We start from the raw sequence: 13,776 nt of genomic DNA, 5'->3' as shown, positions 1-13,776 counted from the left end.
CTCAATGATGGATTCTAAATAATGAATATATGGAGATCTTAAAGAAGATAAAACTTGTCTTGACATAGGCAGAAACTCAGTACCTCTTAATGTCCTTAAAAAAAAAACTATTTAGGCTACCAAAATAGAAGTCTCTAAGGCCTTGACATGTGTAAGGGTAGCACTTCTACCCTTGTCAAAAGCAATTTTTACCCAAGACATCATGACAAAAGATTTCATTACTCCACTGTCAATTGCCTCTTCGGAAGCTGCAATAAGAAGATCCTGAGGCTTCTCTGATTTCCTCCCCATTGAAGGAATCAGTCATGTGTGAGGCACGGAGGTTATCCCAAACCCTTTCCATTATTTCTTGGCAAGTTCAGGAAAGTCAGTCAAAGTAATCTTGACCTCAACCGGATCCCTGGCTCTGTGCATATCAAGTAACTATAAGTGGATCTAATGCAGGCCTGTTTTGGTCTCTTTGTAAATAGGTCTTCCAAATGATTTAGATTACTAAAAGGGTAATAATGATTAACATCTCAACTGGTAACTATTCAGTTCTAATAACAGGAGGGCTGTGAGACAGAGAGCGGTGGTTGAGGAAGGAAGGAAAAGTATCTCGCCATTATATAGCTAATCTGGTAATGCCCATTTACTGAGGTGATGGCTTCTCAGGATTTGGGTCACACACCATATTATTCCAAGGAGTGATGATCTGTGCTTAAAAGATAATTTTTAGAAGTATGAACACAAAGTTAGCGTGATTCTAAACCAGGAAGTATCTTTAATGCTAACTTTGGAGACTCAAATATTTTAACATACTCATTAGTTAAACAAGGGTGGTGTGCTTTTTAGCTTTTGAATAACATTCAGGTTAAATGTACTGGACTAATAGGCACTTTATGTTAACCTTTTATTGTAATTTTAAAGGACATTGTACTTATTTGATTAAAAAGTCACTTATTGTAAAGTTCAAAAGATTTTATTTAAAAATTTATGGACTATAACTAATTACTATATATGATAACCAAAGATGCATTCAACACACTAATAAACATCTGTAGTTGGTCAAGGTGATGAAATTGGTGCTGGGATACCTTAGTAAAATTTACATTAACGTGGTAAACACTTAAAACAGCATGTTTAATTAACTGTCAGAGTGACACTCTGACAAAACTTAGGTTTTGTTCCTTTGCCTCCCCCCCTTTATTTTCCATAGTTTGACCAATAAATTGAAGAGACACTAAGTTTACTTCCGGTTTTGAGATGACTTTCCTTTGTGATTTAAGTCAACATAATTTAAGTCAGATAAAACAATTTGATTTGGGTTCAATATGGTGCTATTTTGATCTGAAGGTCAATTTACCAACAAGCAGGAACAGTTTCTCATTATTTTCCTTCACCACTCCAAGTAGGCTTTACTGAAGTCTTTCAAACAGTGTGTGACCTCTGTTTCAATACTTCTCCCAGATTTCACAGGCTGTCACCACCACTCAGCCATCACTAACACAGACAACTGTAATGGAAACGGTAACTATGGTGACCACGAGGGAACAAATTCTGGTAAAGCATGCCCAAGAGGAACTGCCACCGCCACCTCCCCAAAAGAAGAGGCAGATTATTGTGGATTCGGAAATTAGGAAAAGGTGAGAGGCTCTTATTCATGGCTTTATCCTCAAGCAAAAAGTAATTGTTAAGCAGGAAAGCATTTATAGCTGTTTGGATCGCAGTGTTTTTACTTAAACAATATTTCCAGAAGCCTCAGGTACCTGACATGGCCGTTAAGTTAGAAAATTGTGAAATAAATTTTAAAATTTGCCCAAGGAATCACCATCCCAACCAAAACTGAATGCTCAGTGGAAATATTGTTTTCTGGATTAAAAGAGGAAACCACGTGTGATGAACTGCCATGGACTCATTTTATCCTGAAAGTTTCTTTTTTTTTCTCTTACAAAGAACCTACTTGTTCAGTGCCTCCCTTTGCATTAAATGTCTTTTTTTCCCAGTAGTAGAAAGTACACTTTCATGAAGAAGAAGTACACCTATAATAGATGAGATCCATTCTGCTAGTTTATGAGAACATAATGTCTCAATCTGCACATCCTAAATCAGGAGTAATTACACAATAGATTTCCTGTTCTTTGATATTTTTAAAGTCTTATCTTGAAGGTGTTAGAATTTTTAACTCATCTTTTTGTGGATATTTTCAGCTAGACATTATAGATAAGTTAGGTATTAGGTACATCAGTGGCTATATTAAAATGATGAGAATAAAATTTCATAAATGCAAAACTAGCATGAAAGTCATAAAAAGGTACAATTTTTTTTCACTGCAATTATTATCATTCTAACATTAAGAAAGAACATTAAAATCTGCCTTATGTTTCTAAGCAGCATATGTTTAGGAAGGCATGGAACACTTGACATTAGAATTTATGTATACACGAGTATAGAAGTATGAGAAGAAGAACACATACCTAAAAATAGCACATCAGATGTTCTAGGCAAAGGAAAAAAAAACACCTAGAGAAGTTACTCAAGTATATTTTTTGGGACTTTCAATACTTCTCTTTTAATCTGTGATTTATAACCTGCTTTCATAATTATGCAGTCAACTGCTAGGCTTTTCTCCCTGGTTGCATCTACGTGGCTGAGTGAATCCTCTTGTCCAGTGGTTAACAAACTAAAGCCATTAGACTAAATCCACCTTGCTGCCAGCTTTTGTATGGCTCACAAGCTGAGAATTATTTTTACACATTTAAATGGTGGGAAATAATCAAAAGAAGAAGAATATTTCCTGACGTGAAAATTACATGAAATTCAGATGACAGTGTCCATAAAGAAGGTTTCATTGAAACATAGCCATAGTTATTTATTTATATGTCATCTGTGGTTGCTTTCACATTGCAAAGGCAGGGTTGGATAGTTGTCACAGAGACTGTATGGTCCACAAAGCCTTAAAATATTTACTATCTGGCCCCTCATAGATGAAGGGCCCCTGATTCTAGTCAAATGGTTCTCTGAATCTTTAAGAATTAACGTTCTATTTGGGGCAACAACTTTCAAGGACTCTGCTCATGGTAGTAGTTGAAATTTTAACATTGATGGAGAAAAAACATAATGGCAAAAATAAATCTGTAAAGCTCTTAATGAATCTGCTCTTTATTAACCCAATACCATAGATGTTAATTTCACATCATGTTAAGTATGTGTCTGCAGACAATGCTTAGTGGAGATATGGATTTATGGATCCTTTGCAACAACCCAACAGCTCTCCAACAATTTTCCAAGGAGAGCAGTATGGAAACCTAGTTGTCTTACCCACCTAATATGTTCAAGATTCTCCTAATACAGAAATTAGCAGAGCAGGTTGATTCATGTCAGTCTCTCTCTTGGCTCCTGCCAAGCATATTCTTGGCTTGTTCGGATAATGTATTTGGTTAAGAAAAATGTGTTTTGATTACTTTTTGTTTTCAGGAAAGTGTGGCTAGTGATGAAATATTTTGTCTCTTAAATTCTGTTTGCATCATATGTTGTCAGCAGTTTTTGTAAGTGCCTGAAATGAGATGACCAATTGAGAACATAAAGGATATATTACTTAAACAAAAACTAACACTTATTGATGGTTTTGTTATGTGCTCAGTGCTAGATTAAATGCTTTATTTGCTTAGCGTGTTTATTCTTCCCAATTATCCTACAGGATAAGTATAGCTATTATCACTATTATACACAGCTACAGAGTGCCTGAGCCAGGATTTCAACTGAGGTAGCCTACCACAGAACCTAGTTGGGGTACTAAAATGTTTCTTCAGTAGATATATGACTAAGGTGATCTTACATCTTGGTTTCCCTGAATCCATCCCAGGTTATGTCTTTTGTGACATCATAATTATATATAACATCAACTTTCACTCTCAAATATGTCCAGATTTGGATAGTACAATAATATGGATGCTTTGTATAAGACTCTAGATCAATAAATTTGTACTGAATAAAGAACACACACAAGTGAACATTTAGGACAATTCAGTTCAGTAAGTGGTAATTGTCTACAGGATGGAATCTGGTTAAAATGTTGTAATGGTTCAAGAGGCATCGTACAAATATGACTGTAAGCTTCACAGTAGCTAGTTTCCATCTCTTGATCATGTGAGAACTCCTAGATTTTAACTGTCAAGACTGTAGTCTTGACAATCCATTAAATGTTCATCTTTTAAAAATGATCTCCTTTTTCAGCTTCTCTGACACACTGCTGGTTCCATCCCTACCACAGACTTGTTTTCTAACAGAAAGCTCTAGGACCTTTTGCTTAATCATGGTAGTATCTCATAAATTCATGTTTTTTGCCTCTTTCCATTTCTTTATTTGAATTGCTTCCTTACCTTGATTCAAGTCTGGCTTTAAGTAAATGACTCCCAGATTGTACTTATAGCTCTATATCTGACTCTCTCCCTTAAATTTCATGTTTATTTCTTTAAAACTATGTTCTTCTACTTGTGCATCTAGTCAGCGCTTCAGTTTTGTTTTTGTGTTTTTTTTTTTTTAATCAAATGCAAACAGCTGTTGCCTCCATTTAACCACACCTAGTTACTCATACACTGTACAGGTATTTTACTTATTATAATTTGTTGTCTGTGAATCTGAAGGAGTGGCAAATATTGAAGAAAGTGTGGACTTTGGAATCAGAAATGCTCAAGTTTGAAACCTGCCTGTTTTAACTATTGGCTTATGATCGCAGGCAAACTGCCTAATACCTGTACCTCAAATTCACTATCCTCGCTTTATAAAATAATAACTGTGAGGCTTAAGTAGGAAGCGTTTGCTATAGTGCCTGTAAGGTAAGAGGAATTCAGGGAATTCGATGGCTGTCATTCTTGTCTTTTGGTTATGGTGGACATGGCAGGATTCGTGGTAGGCACGGCGGAGGTGATAGACATGGCAGAGGTGGTGGTGGAGACGGTGGTCCAGGTGGTGATGGTGGTAGAGGGGGCAGTGGCGCTGGGGGGGAAACGGTGATCATGTGCCATTGGTGAAAAAAGATTCCCTTGATAAAAACATCATCTCAAAGTTAAAGAATATAACAAAAAATTGCCTTCCCAACTTCCTCTTCAAAACAGAATTTACCACTTGACTTCTCTATTTCTGTCCATCTCTGCTCTCTTACCTTGCCCCTTATGTATTACTATTGCAGTATATTATTGGGCACATGACCATTTCAGTCATTTCCCTCCGGATCATTCTAACTGAAACTCCATAACCTAAGCCATATACTTCCATGTGCTAAGCCTTGGCCCCTTTCTGATTAATCCGTCTCAAATTAATATATCTAAAGTGTGGCATTTTATTTTTATTTTTCAAAGATTTTCTTTATTTGACAGAGAGATAGAGAGCACAAGTAGGCAGAGAGGCAGGCAGAGGGAGGGAGAAGCAGGCTCTCGCTGAGCAGGGAGCCCGACATGGGGCTCGATCCCAGGACCCTGGGATCATGACCTGAGCTGAAGGCAGCCACTTAACTGACCCAGGAGCCCCTAAAATGTGGCATTAAAAAAAAAGATTTTATTTATTTATTTGAGAGAGAGAGAGAGAAGGTGCGTGAGCATGAGCCAGGAAGGAGGGGCAAATGGAGAGGGAGAAGCAGACTCCCCGCTGAGCAGGGAGCCGCACATGGGGCTGGATTCCAGGACCCTGAGATCATGACCTTAGCTGAAGGCAGACATGTAACTGACTGGCCTGCCCATGTGCCCCTAAAATGGGACTTTTAGGCTGACCCTCCAGACTTGAGATCTTCATAACTCCAGTTGCCCCCAGAATAAAGCACAAATAACTTCTTATGATATTCAATATTATTGTCCCAGCAATTTTATTTCTACTTCCCCAGAGTCTTTCCACCTCAGCCAGTAAATTCAATTACATTCTTTATTTTTTTAAAGATTTTTTTTATTTTAGAAAGAGAGAGCATGTGTGCAAGGTGGGGGAGGAGCAGAGAGAGAGAGTGAGAGCGAGAATCCCCAAGCTGGCCCTCCATTGAGTGTGGAGCCTGACATGGGGCTCCATCCCAGGACTCTGAGACCATGACCTGAGCCAAAATCAAGAGTCAGCTGCTCAACCGACTGAGCCACCCAGGCACCATTACATTACAGTCTTTCACTATATGCCTTAATGTCACCTACATAAATTTTTCTCATCATCAATTACAACAAAGAAGTCCTGTTATTATCCTTTATTTTTTACCTAGATTCTGTATATAGTACCATGCATATAATAATCAATGAATATTTATTGAAAGAGTGAATAATGCAGTTCAATTAAGATAACTAAAATTTTATATTCTAATATTTGCACTTCAGAATTTTACCTAGTTCTTCATGGAATTGTTCTTAATAAGAAGCAAATGAACATTTTAATAATCCTTAGTAATTCTATCTTTACCCATTAGGATACCGTTTTTTACTCAAAACTATTAAGGGATTTAATATTCAGCTTTGTACCACATTAGTTTTTTAAACATCTAAGATGTGTTTAGTTGATTCCTTAATAATTATACAGTTTCCACTTTCGTTGTATTTACTGCATAAATTGTCCTCCTTACACTAAGATATACAAAAGTGTTAATGATCTTGGGTCACAGGGTAATTATTTTTAACAGTAATTTATCCCTGCAGTTCAATGATATTATTTTATTTATTTTCATTTTTTTTAAAAGATTTTATTTATTTATTTGACAGAGAGAGACCAGCGAGAGAGGGAACACAAGCAGGGGGAGAGGGAGAAGCAGGCTCCCCGCAGAGCAGGGAGCCCGATGCGGGGCTCGATCCCAGGACCCTGGGATCATGACCTGAGCTGAAGGCAGACGCTTAACGACTGAGCCACCCAGGCGCCCCTAATGATATTATTTTAAATAAAGGTAATTATTAGAGTATGGAACTCAGACTATGTTAAAACTAGATCTATTAACTAGTTAATTGGAATTTATTGAGGAAATTAGTTCCTAATCATGTAGCAGTTATTTTAAGAGACTTTCACAACAGCTTTCATTTACATTTTTGTATCAACGAGGTGAAACCAATGGCAAATTGAATCTTTTTTTTTTTAAGTAAATGCCATCTCTGTAAAGATAATTTTCCCAAGTATAGTGTTAATAAATGAGTATCTTTGACCTGAAGGGAAGTATAGAGACATTTAGAAATACCTAAATTCACTTAGTCTCTTCCTCTTCTCTTGGCTAAGCAGAATGAGTGTAAAGTTTGCTTTCTCTGTTTTTTGCACACTTACTACATGGCAGAATACATTGCCCAGGCAATTGCATACCTGCATTATTATTTTAGTTTTCAGTTTAATCACTTTTGTGTTTTCTTTCTTCTTATGTCTGTTGACTGATATTAATTTATGTCACACAGTTGGGGGGAAGTTAGATAAGTGTTAGATAAGACTCTAGGAAAAAAAAGACTCTTTCTGCAGTTTTATAAGACTAGTGCCTAAAATATTTTTGTGGTAGATATTTATTTTCACTTTGATTCCCAAATTATAATCTGGAAGTCATAAACTAAAATATTTTATTTTATTTCAAGGATCTATTTAGATGATTAATATGTCTATGCTAAATTTTTTTATTTTCTATATGATAAGTTGATCCTAAAATACTCAGGGTATTGGTCTCAGTGATAACATTTTTGCCCCTTGGCACGGCCCAGAAAAATGAAACTTTGCGTCTTTTATCTAAGGAGATGAGACTGTAGACTTGTCTACAGTTACAGGTTAATTGAAATCCGGGAAGGTTAAATAACTTGCTTTCAGTTGCAAAATAAGGACTAGTGCTGAGTCTCCTCATTTCTATTCCAGTGTTACAGTTGCTATGGCCTGCTTCTTTTGATGTATTAGAATCAAATGACCTTGGTCATAGACTCAAATTTCAGTTTAGAAACTGTTTTTGGTGAAGAATAGAAACCTTACATACCATCTTCAGATATTCCAAAAGATAGCCACCTGTTTTAGATTCTTAAAATCATTTTGTCATGTAAGTCAAGAATAAGTCAATAAATATGTGCTGGAGAATGTAGGGATGTGAAATCTAGAGGCCTACTAAGTGACCAGAGAACGCTTAGAGCAGTAACATTCTTAGCACTGTGCATGGCACAGCGGCATCACTTGGGAACATATTAGAAACGCGGATTTGGGGGGCCCACCCCAGCCTTGCTGAATCAGAAACTCTGCAGGTAGGCCTAGGACTCTTTTATAAGCTCCTAGGTCATTCTGGTAAGCCATAAAGTTCGAGACCCTTGCACAAAAACAGTGGTTCTCCTATAGTAGCGTGTATCAGAAGAATCATCTGGAGGGCTTGTGAAAAGACAGGTTACTTGTCCCTACCAGACTTGGCTTCAGTAGGTCTGGAGTGGTGCCTTGGGAGCCTTAATTCCCAGCAAGTTCGCAGGTTATGCTGATGCCTCTGGTTCAGGGCCCACGTTTTGTGGATCAGTGCACTGGAGCATCATCTCAGCTACAACCGGACTCTTACTTCTTTTCCCCCAAACCGAGCTCAGTGATAGGAACCATCAACTCCCAGTTAGGCTAAGTGATGCTCCCATTCCATCTGGTGACACCTCTATTGCTTTATGTTGAAATGATCTATTCAGAGGCCTGTCTGACCCACTTGACTCAAAGCTTCCCTGGACCAGGGTCCATATCTTAGTCTTTACCTGGTATGGGCTCTTCTATATGGTAGATGCCCGATACATGCTATGAACTGAAACACATTATAATGGAACCTGGTCCCATGAGATAGTATACTTAGCTCTGGTTGTCCCACTGCAGCAGCTATATGAAAATATGCTCTTCGAGAATGCAAGTCATAGAGGGACGCCAACAGGGAGAAAGACAGGGCCCTAGTCCCAGAGCTGTGACGTGCAGTTTCATTTGTCCCCAGAGTGACAAAGATGGTAGTCATATTTATTATTTATTCATCTCAAAGAAGAAGTGTAGAAGAAGCGTAGCTGAGTGCCAAGAAAAGATGATTTTTAATCAGAAGATCTGAACTTACCTCTAACTACCTCTAATACAGCCCTGAAGCTGTAGTCATCTCCACCGAGCCCTGAAGCTGCTCTAAGCAAGGTCACCAGAGGGCTCCGTAATTGCTGGGTCCAAAGGTCCCTCTTCAGTTCTTGTCCTTCTTGACCTTCGCGCTGTGCTCAACAGTGATGATGATTAGTCCCTTCTTGAAATTTTCCTCTCCCTTCATTTCTGGGACATTGTTCCTTCCTGTTTCTTTTCTCCTCCTTGCTTTCTAACTATGGCTTCTCAGTCTCCTCCCCTTATCTCTTTAATAGTCACAAGATTCACCTTTTGCTATCATTTTCTTCTCACAGCATGTTCTTTCTCCAAAAGGCAGTATCATGAATAGTCTTGTCTCTATCGGCCATCAATATCTGATGATTTCCAGATGAATATCTCCAGCTTCACCGCCCTCCTGATGTTCATATGCGTGTGATCTAAATGTTTATTGGGCATTTACACCTGGCCTTCTTGCAGAAGTTTCAAATGTGGTTCTGCAGGTGGACTGCAGAGAGCTCCATTCACATCATAGTTTCTACGAGCAGCACCTTCTGGAGTTGTGCAGTGAACAACCTGTGCAGCCATCTGCAGTGGTCCTGATATCTGCCACCCCAGTAAATCTGTCCGAGTATGCCTAAATTCTCTTCCCTTTGCTCTTTCCTTTATATCCAGGCAGTCTTCATCCTACTTTAGTTTCTGATAATTTTCTGCCTGAAATTCTTAACTCATTCCTCTGCCTCTACTTTCACTCTTCTTATTCATACACTTCACAGCCTCCCGAGGGCTATCTGAAAATGCAGTTTTAATTAGATCATTCCTCTACCCATAATTCTTGAAATGCCTGGCACAAAAATTCCTTTCTGATCTTGAGCTGCCTAACTGTCCAACTTCACTCCCTTTGCCCTGCCTGTTTCCTTTGTATGCCAGCGCTCCTCAAAATAGTCTGCAAACTGTGCATCACCAGGGCACCGTGACATAAGGAGCTTGGACTAGAATATAAATCAATGCACTGCTTCCTTTGTCCAGAAAGTTTTGCAATTAAAAAGAAATCAGATGAAATAGTATGCTTAGTGACTTGGTGGATTTATACTCTGGTGACTTTTCTTGTCACAGACTACTAACAAATAGTTCACAGATTGGCCCCAAACCACATTGTGAGTGACACTGTCCTCTGCTCAGCTTTAATTTACCACTCTCTGATCTCCCAATGCTCCATGTTCCTTCAAGCTTCTGTTTCTTTGCACCTACCATTCTCTCTACCTAAGATTGTCTTTTCCTCCTTTTCCCTTTGCCTACTCTCACATTCCTTGGACCCCCCGGCTAACTACCTTGTTTCTCTGGTAACCCAGCCTCCCAGGCATTTCTAAGCCTTGCCAATACTTCCATTAAACACTTGGAGAATATTACTGTAATGATTCTTGTTTTGCACATCTGTATCTCCAGTAAACTCCTTGAGTCCAGGAGTCCTTTATTTTCAACTCTAGAGCTACAATGTATGACCTAGAAGTTAGCACATCACAGGTATTCACTAAATATTCATGGGATATTGAATGGATATTTTGTCAGAGTCTTATCAGGAAAACAGAAACCATTCTCGGTGTTTCAAAGAAAGGAAACCTAACACAGGGAGGTGGTAGAAGACTGGGAAGCACCTGGGATATGAGGCAACGCCAAACACTAGCAACAGTAGGAAACTCTAATATCCCCAGAGCTCCAGGAACAATGCAGGGAGGGGATGTTCCCAGAACCCCAAAGCTGGAGCCTTCCAATAGTCAGGACTGCTGGGCAGAAGTTTGGACCCATGGAGGGAGGAGCCATCTAAAGGAAGCTAAGCCACAGTGGAGATGTAGCTGCTTTAGAAATGCTACCAAAAGTAGAGTGCAGAGGAAAAATTTCTTGGCATCTTCCTTCCCACCTCAAATATTCTGCCAGTACCTCCAACTGGACAAACCTAACTGGAAGCCAGAGACCAAGCAACGGTGGGAAATAGATGTCCCTCAGAGAGAGGACAAGAGAAACATGGTGAGTGGATCTGAGAGCGTATGGACTTCTGACTGCCCAGGTTGGTTCTGGCCTTGGATCTTCCACTCATGTGCTTTGTGACTAAAGAAAGTCACTGAACCTCACTCAGTATCTATTTCTTCATCTCTGAAATGGAATTTGTATGATTTTCCCTGTGTGCCCTCACACTGTGGAAATTTTATTATGCATGCCTCTCTTGTTGATTGTTTAGGTAAAAATGTACACCCTTTTCCCAGGAGAAGGCTGAGTTCCCAATTACTAATTTAGAGCAGTTATCCTCCCATTACTACATTTGTGTTACAATGGAAAATATTCTTGTTCTGACATCTTCTGAGAATATTCTTATGTCTTCCCTGGTCAGAAACTTGTAACTCTCTAAATCAATATACATTATGCTACCACATACAGGTAAAATTTCACCTAGCTCCTATGGACTGAATTGTGTCCCCCCAACATTTCATGTATGGAAGCCCTAACTCCAATTTGACGGCATTTGGAAATGGGGTGAGATAATCAAGTTTAGATGAAGTGATGAGGGTGGGGCCCTCATGATGAGATGAGTACCCTTCTAAGAAGGGACACTGGAGAGCTTTCTCTGTTTTTCCCTGCTACACTGTGACAAGATGACTATCTACAAACCAGGAAGAGATCTCTCACCAGAAAGTGACCATGCTGGCACTTTGATCTTGAACTTTTGGCTTCCAGAACTCTGAGAAAATATATTTCTGTTGTTTAAGCCACTCAGTGTCAATTATTTTGTTATGTTGGCCTGAGCTAACTAAGACCCTAGCTTTGTGTAGAGCAGTGAGTTCTGCTTTGTGTTTTAACTAAAGTTCATAGAGATGCTCACTAAAAGAAATCATTGGATTGAAACAATTCATGATGCTAGGGAAGTGGCAGTGGGGCAGTAAGTATACGCCAGATTTAAATGGCTTTCTGCATTGCACTATATCGTCTCTGAACCTTGACTGGAAGTTATTTAAACTTTAAAGACCCACAACATAAAAGCATGTTGAAGTCCTTTAAACTCAGTGAGCTTTCACACTGAGAGTATTTAAAGTTTAAATTGCCTCCCACAGGGTCCAAGGCACCATCCAATGTGTGGAGGGGTACTTTGAACACTCCTGTAGTCAGTATGAGTCCACCATGTTTCAAGAACATAGTGACAGCAAAGTTAGTTTTTTTGCTAATTTCCATATTCCTTCAACCAATGTCTAATCAATTGCTATGATTTATCAGGCACTCCAGTTGCTATATCTGGGAACTATACTTAGTCCTTCCTTCATGAAGATTGCACTGTAGCATAAGCTATGTCATGAAGAAGTACCAATACGATGGTAGAAAAGTTGTAAGGAGGAAAGGTTAATTCCTGCTTGGAGTTGAACGTGGAAAGCTCAGAGACATTAGCATCTGTGTAGACATTTAAAGGATAGGGGCATGTGGACTCAAGGTGAGGGGAAAGGATAATTCAAATACAGGCTGTCCTACAAGCCTGTATACAGTTGGCACTTACACAGGGTTGTGTTTCTGTTTGCCTAAAGCAGAAGTATGAGGTATTGGAAAGAGGAAGTAAGGGATGAGGTTGAAAAGGTAGGTTGAGTTCACTGTAAAAAAAGGTACTCTTTACCAGACTGAGGAATGTAGACTTTAATTCTGGTCACGGCGAGCCAAGGCATATTTTTGAGAGAGAGCAAAGCAATATAGCTGCTATGAACCATACCATTTTGACCCTCCCTGGGTGTTGGGAGAGATAGACCATCTCAACTCTACTCTATAGAGCAGGGAGAGCTTGCTGTATAAAGCACCAGGCAGAAACTATTTTAGACATTGAGCACCATGTAGTTTCTTTTGCAAGTACCCAACTCTGCTGCTATAGTGAGATAGCAGCCATAAACAATATGTAAATGAATGAGTATGGCTATGTTCCAATAAAACTTTGTTTACAAAATGAAGTGGTGGGCCGAATTTGTCTCATGGGCCATAGTTTGCCTTTTATTGCAATAAAGGATGCAATAGATGAGATTATTTGGCTGTTGATGATTTTTATTTATTTGTTTTATTGTCTTTGTTATGGTTTTCTTTGCAGTTTATTTTTTTTTTATTTGAGTATAGTTGACACACAATGTTATATTAGTTTCAGGTGTACAACATAGTGATTCAGCTTCTCTATATGTTATGCTATGCTCACCAGAGTTATAGCTACCATCTGTCACTGTACTATGCTATTACAATATCATTGACTATATTCCTTATGTTTGTTTATTCATTTGTTTTGTTTTTAGTTTCCACATATGAGTGAAATCATATGGTATTTGGCTTTCTCAATCTGACTTATTTCACTTAGCATAATACCCTCTGAATCCATCCATGTGGCTACACATGACACAATCTCATCCTTTTCTATAGCTGTGTAATATTCCATTGTGTATATATACCCCATCTTCCTTATCTATTTGTCTATCATTGGGTACTAATCATCAGGGAAATGCAAATCAAAAGCACAGAGAGATAGCACCTAATACTTGTCGGAATGACTAAAATAAAAAAGACAAGAAATAACACGTGTTCACAAGAATGTGGTAAAAAAGGAACACTCACGCGCTGTTGGTGGGAATGTAAACTGGTATAGCTGTCGTGGAAAACAGTATGGAGGTTCCTCAGAAAATTAAAAATATGACTACCCTATGACTCAATAATTCCACTACCTGGTGTTTACCCAAAGAGGACAAA

The 13,776-nt window shown here is 38.7% G+C and overlaps 1 protein-coding gene across 8 annotated transcripts in view; it reads left to right on the top strand.

Annotated features, from left to right (window-relative positions):
* Positions 1-13,776, top strand: part of DMD (dystrophin) — a 2,113,108-nt gene that overhangs the window by 681,790 nt on the left and 1,417,542 nt on the right. For all 8 annotated transcript variants that reach the window (XM_064573900.1, XM_064573902.1, XM_064573903.1 and 5 more), the window contains one exon: positions 1,450-1,625. In XM_064573900.1, coding sequence (XP_064429970.1) covers positions 1,450-1,625 — 176 coding nt within the window. The remainder of the gene's footprint in view (positions 1-1,449; positions 1,626-13,776) is intronic.

The sequence above is a fragment of the Mirounga angustirostris genome, unplaced genomic scaffold (assembly GCF_029215605.1).
Source record: "Mirounga angustirostris isolate CCGP_5_RB_7025 unplaced genomic scaffold, mMirAng1.0.hap1 SCAF_11, whole genome shotgun sequence".
NCBI lineage: Eukaryota > Metazoa > Chordata > Mammalia > Carnivora > Phocidae > Mirounga > Mirounga angustirostris.
The sequence above is the reverse complement of the archived record's forward strand: the minus strand, read 5'-3'. Positions and strand labels throughout refer to the sequence as shown.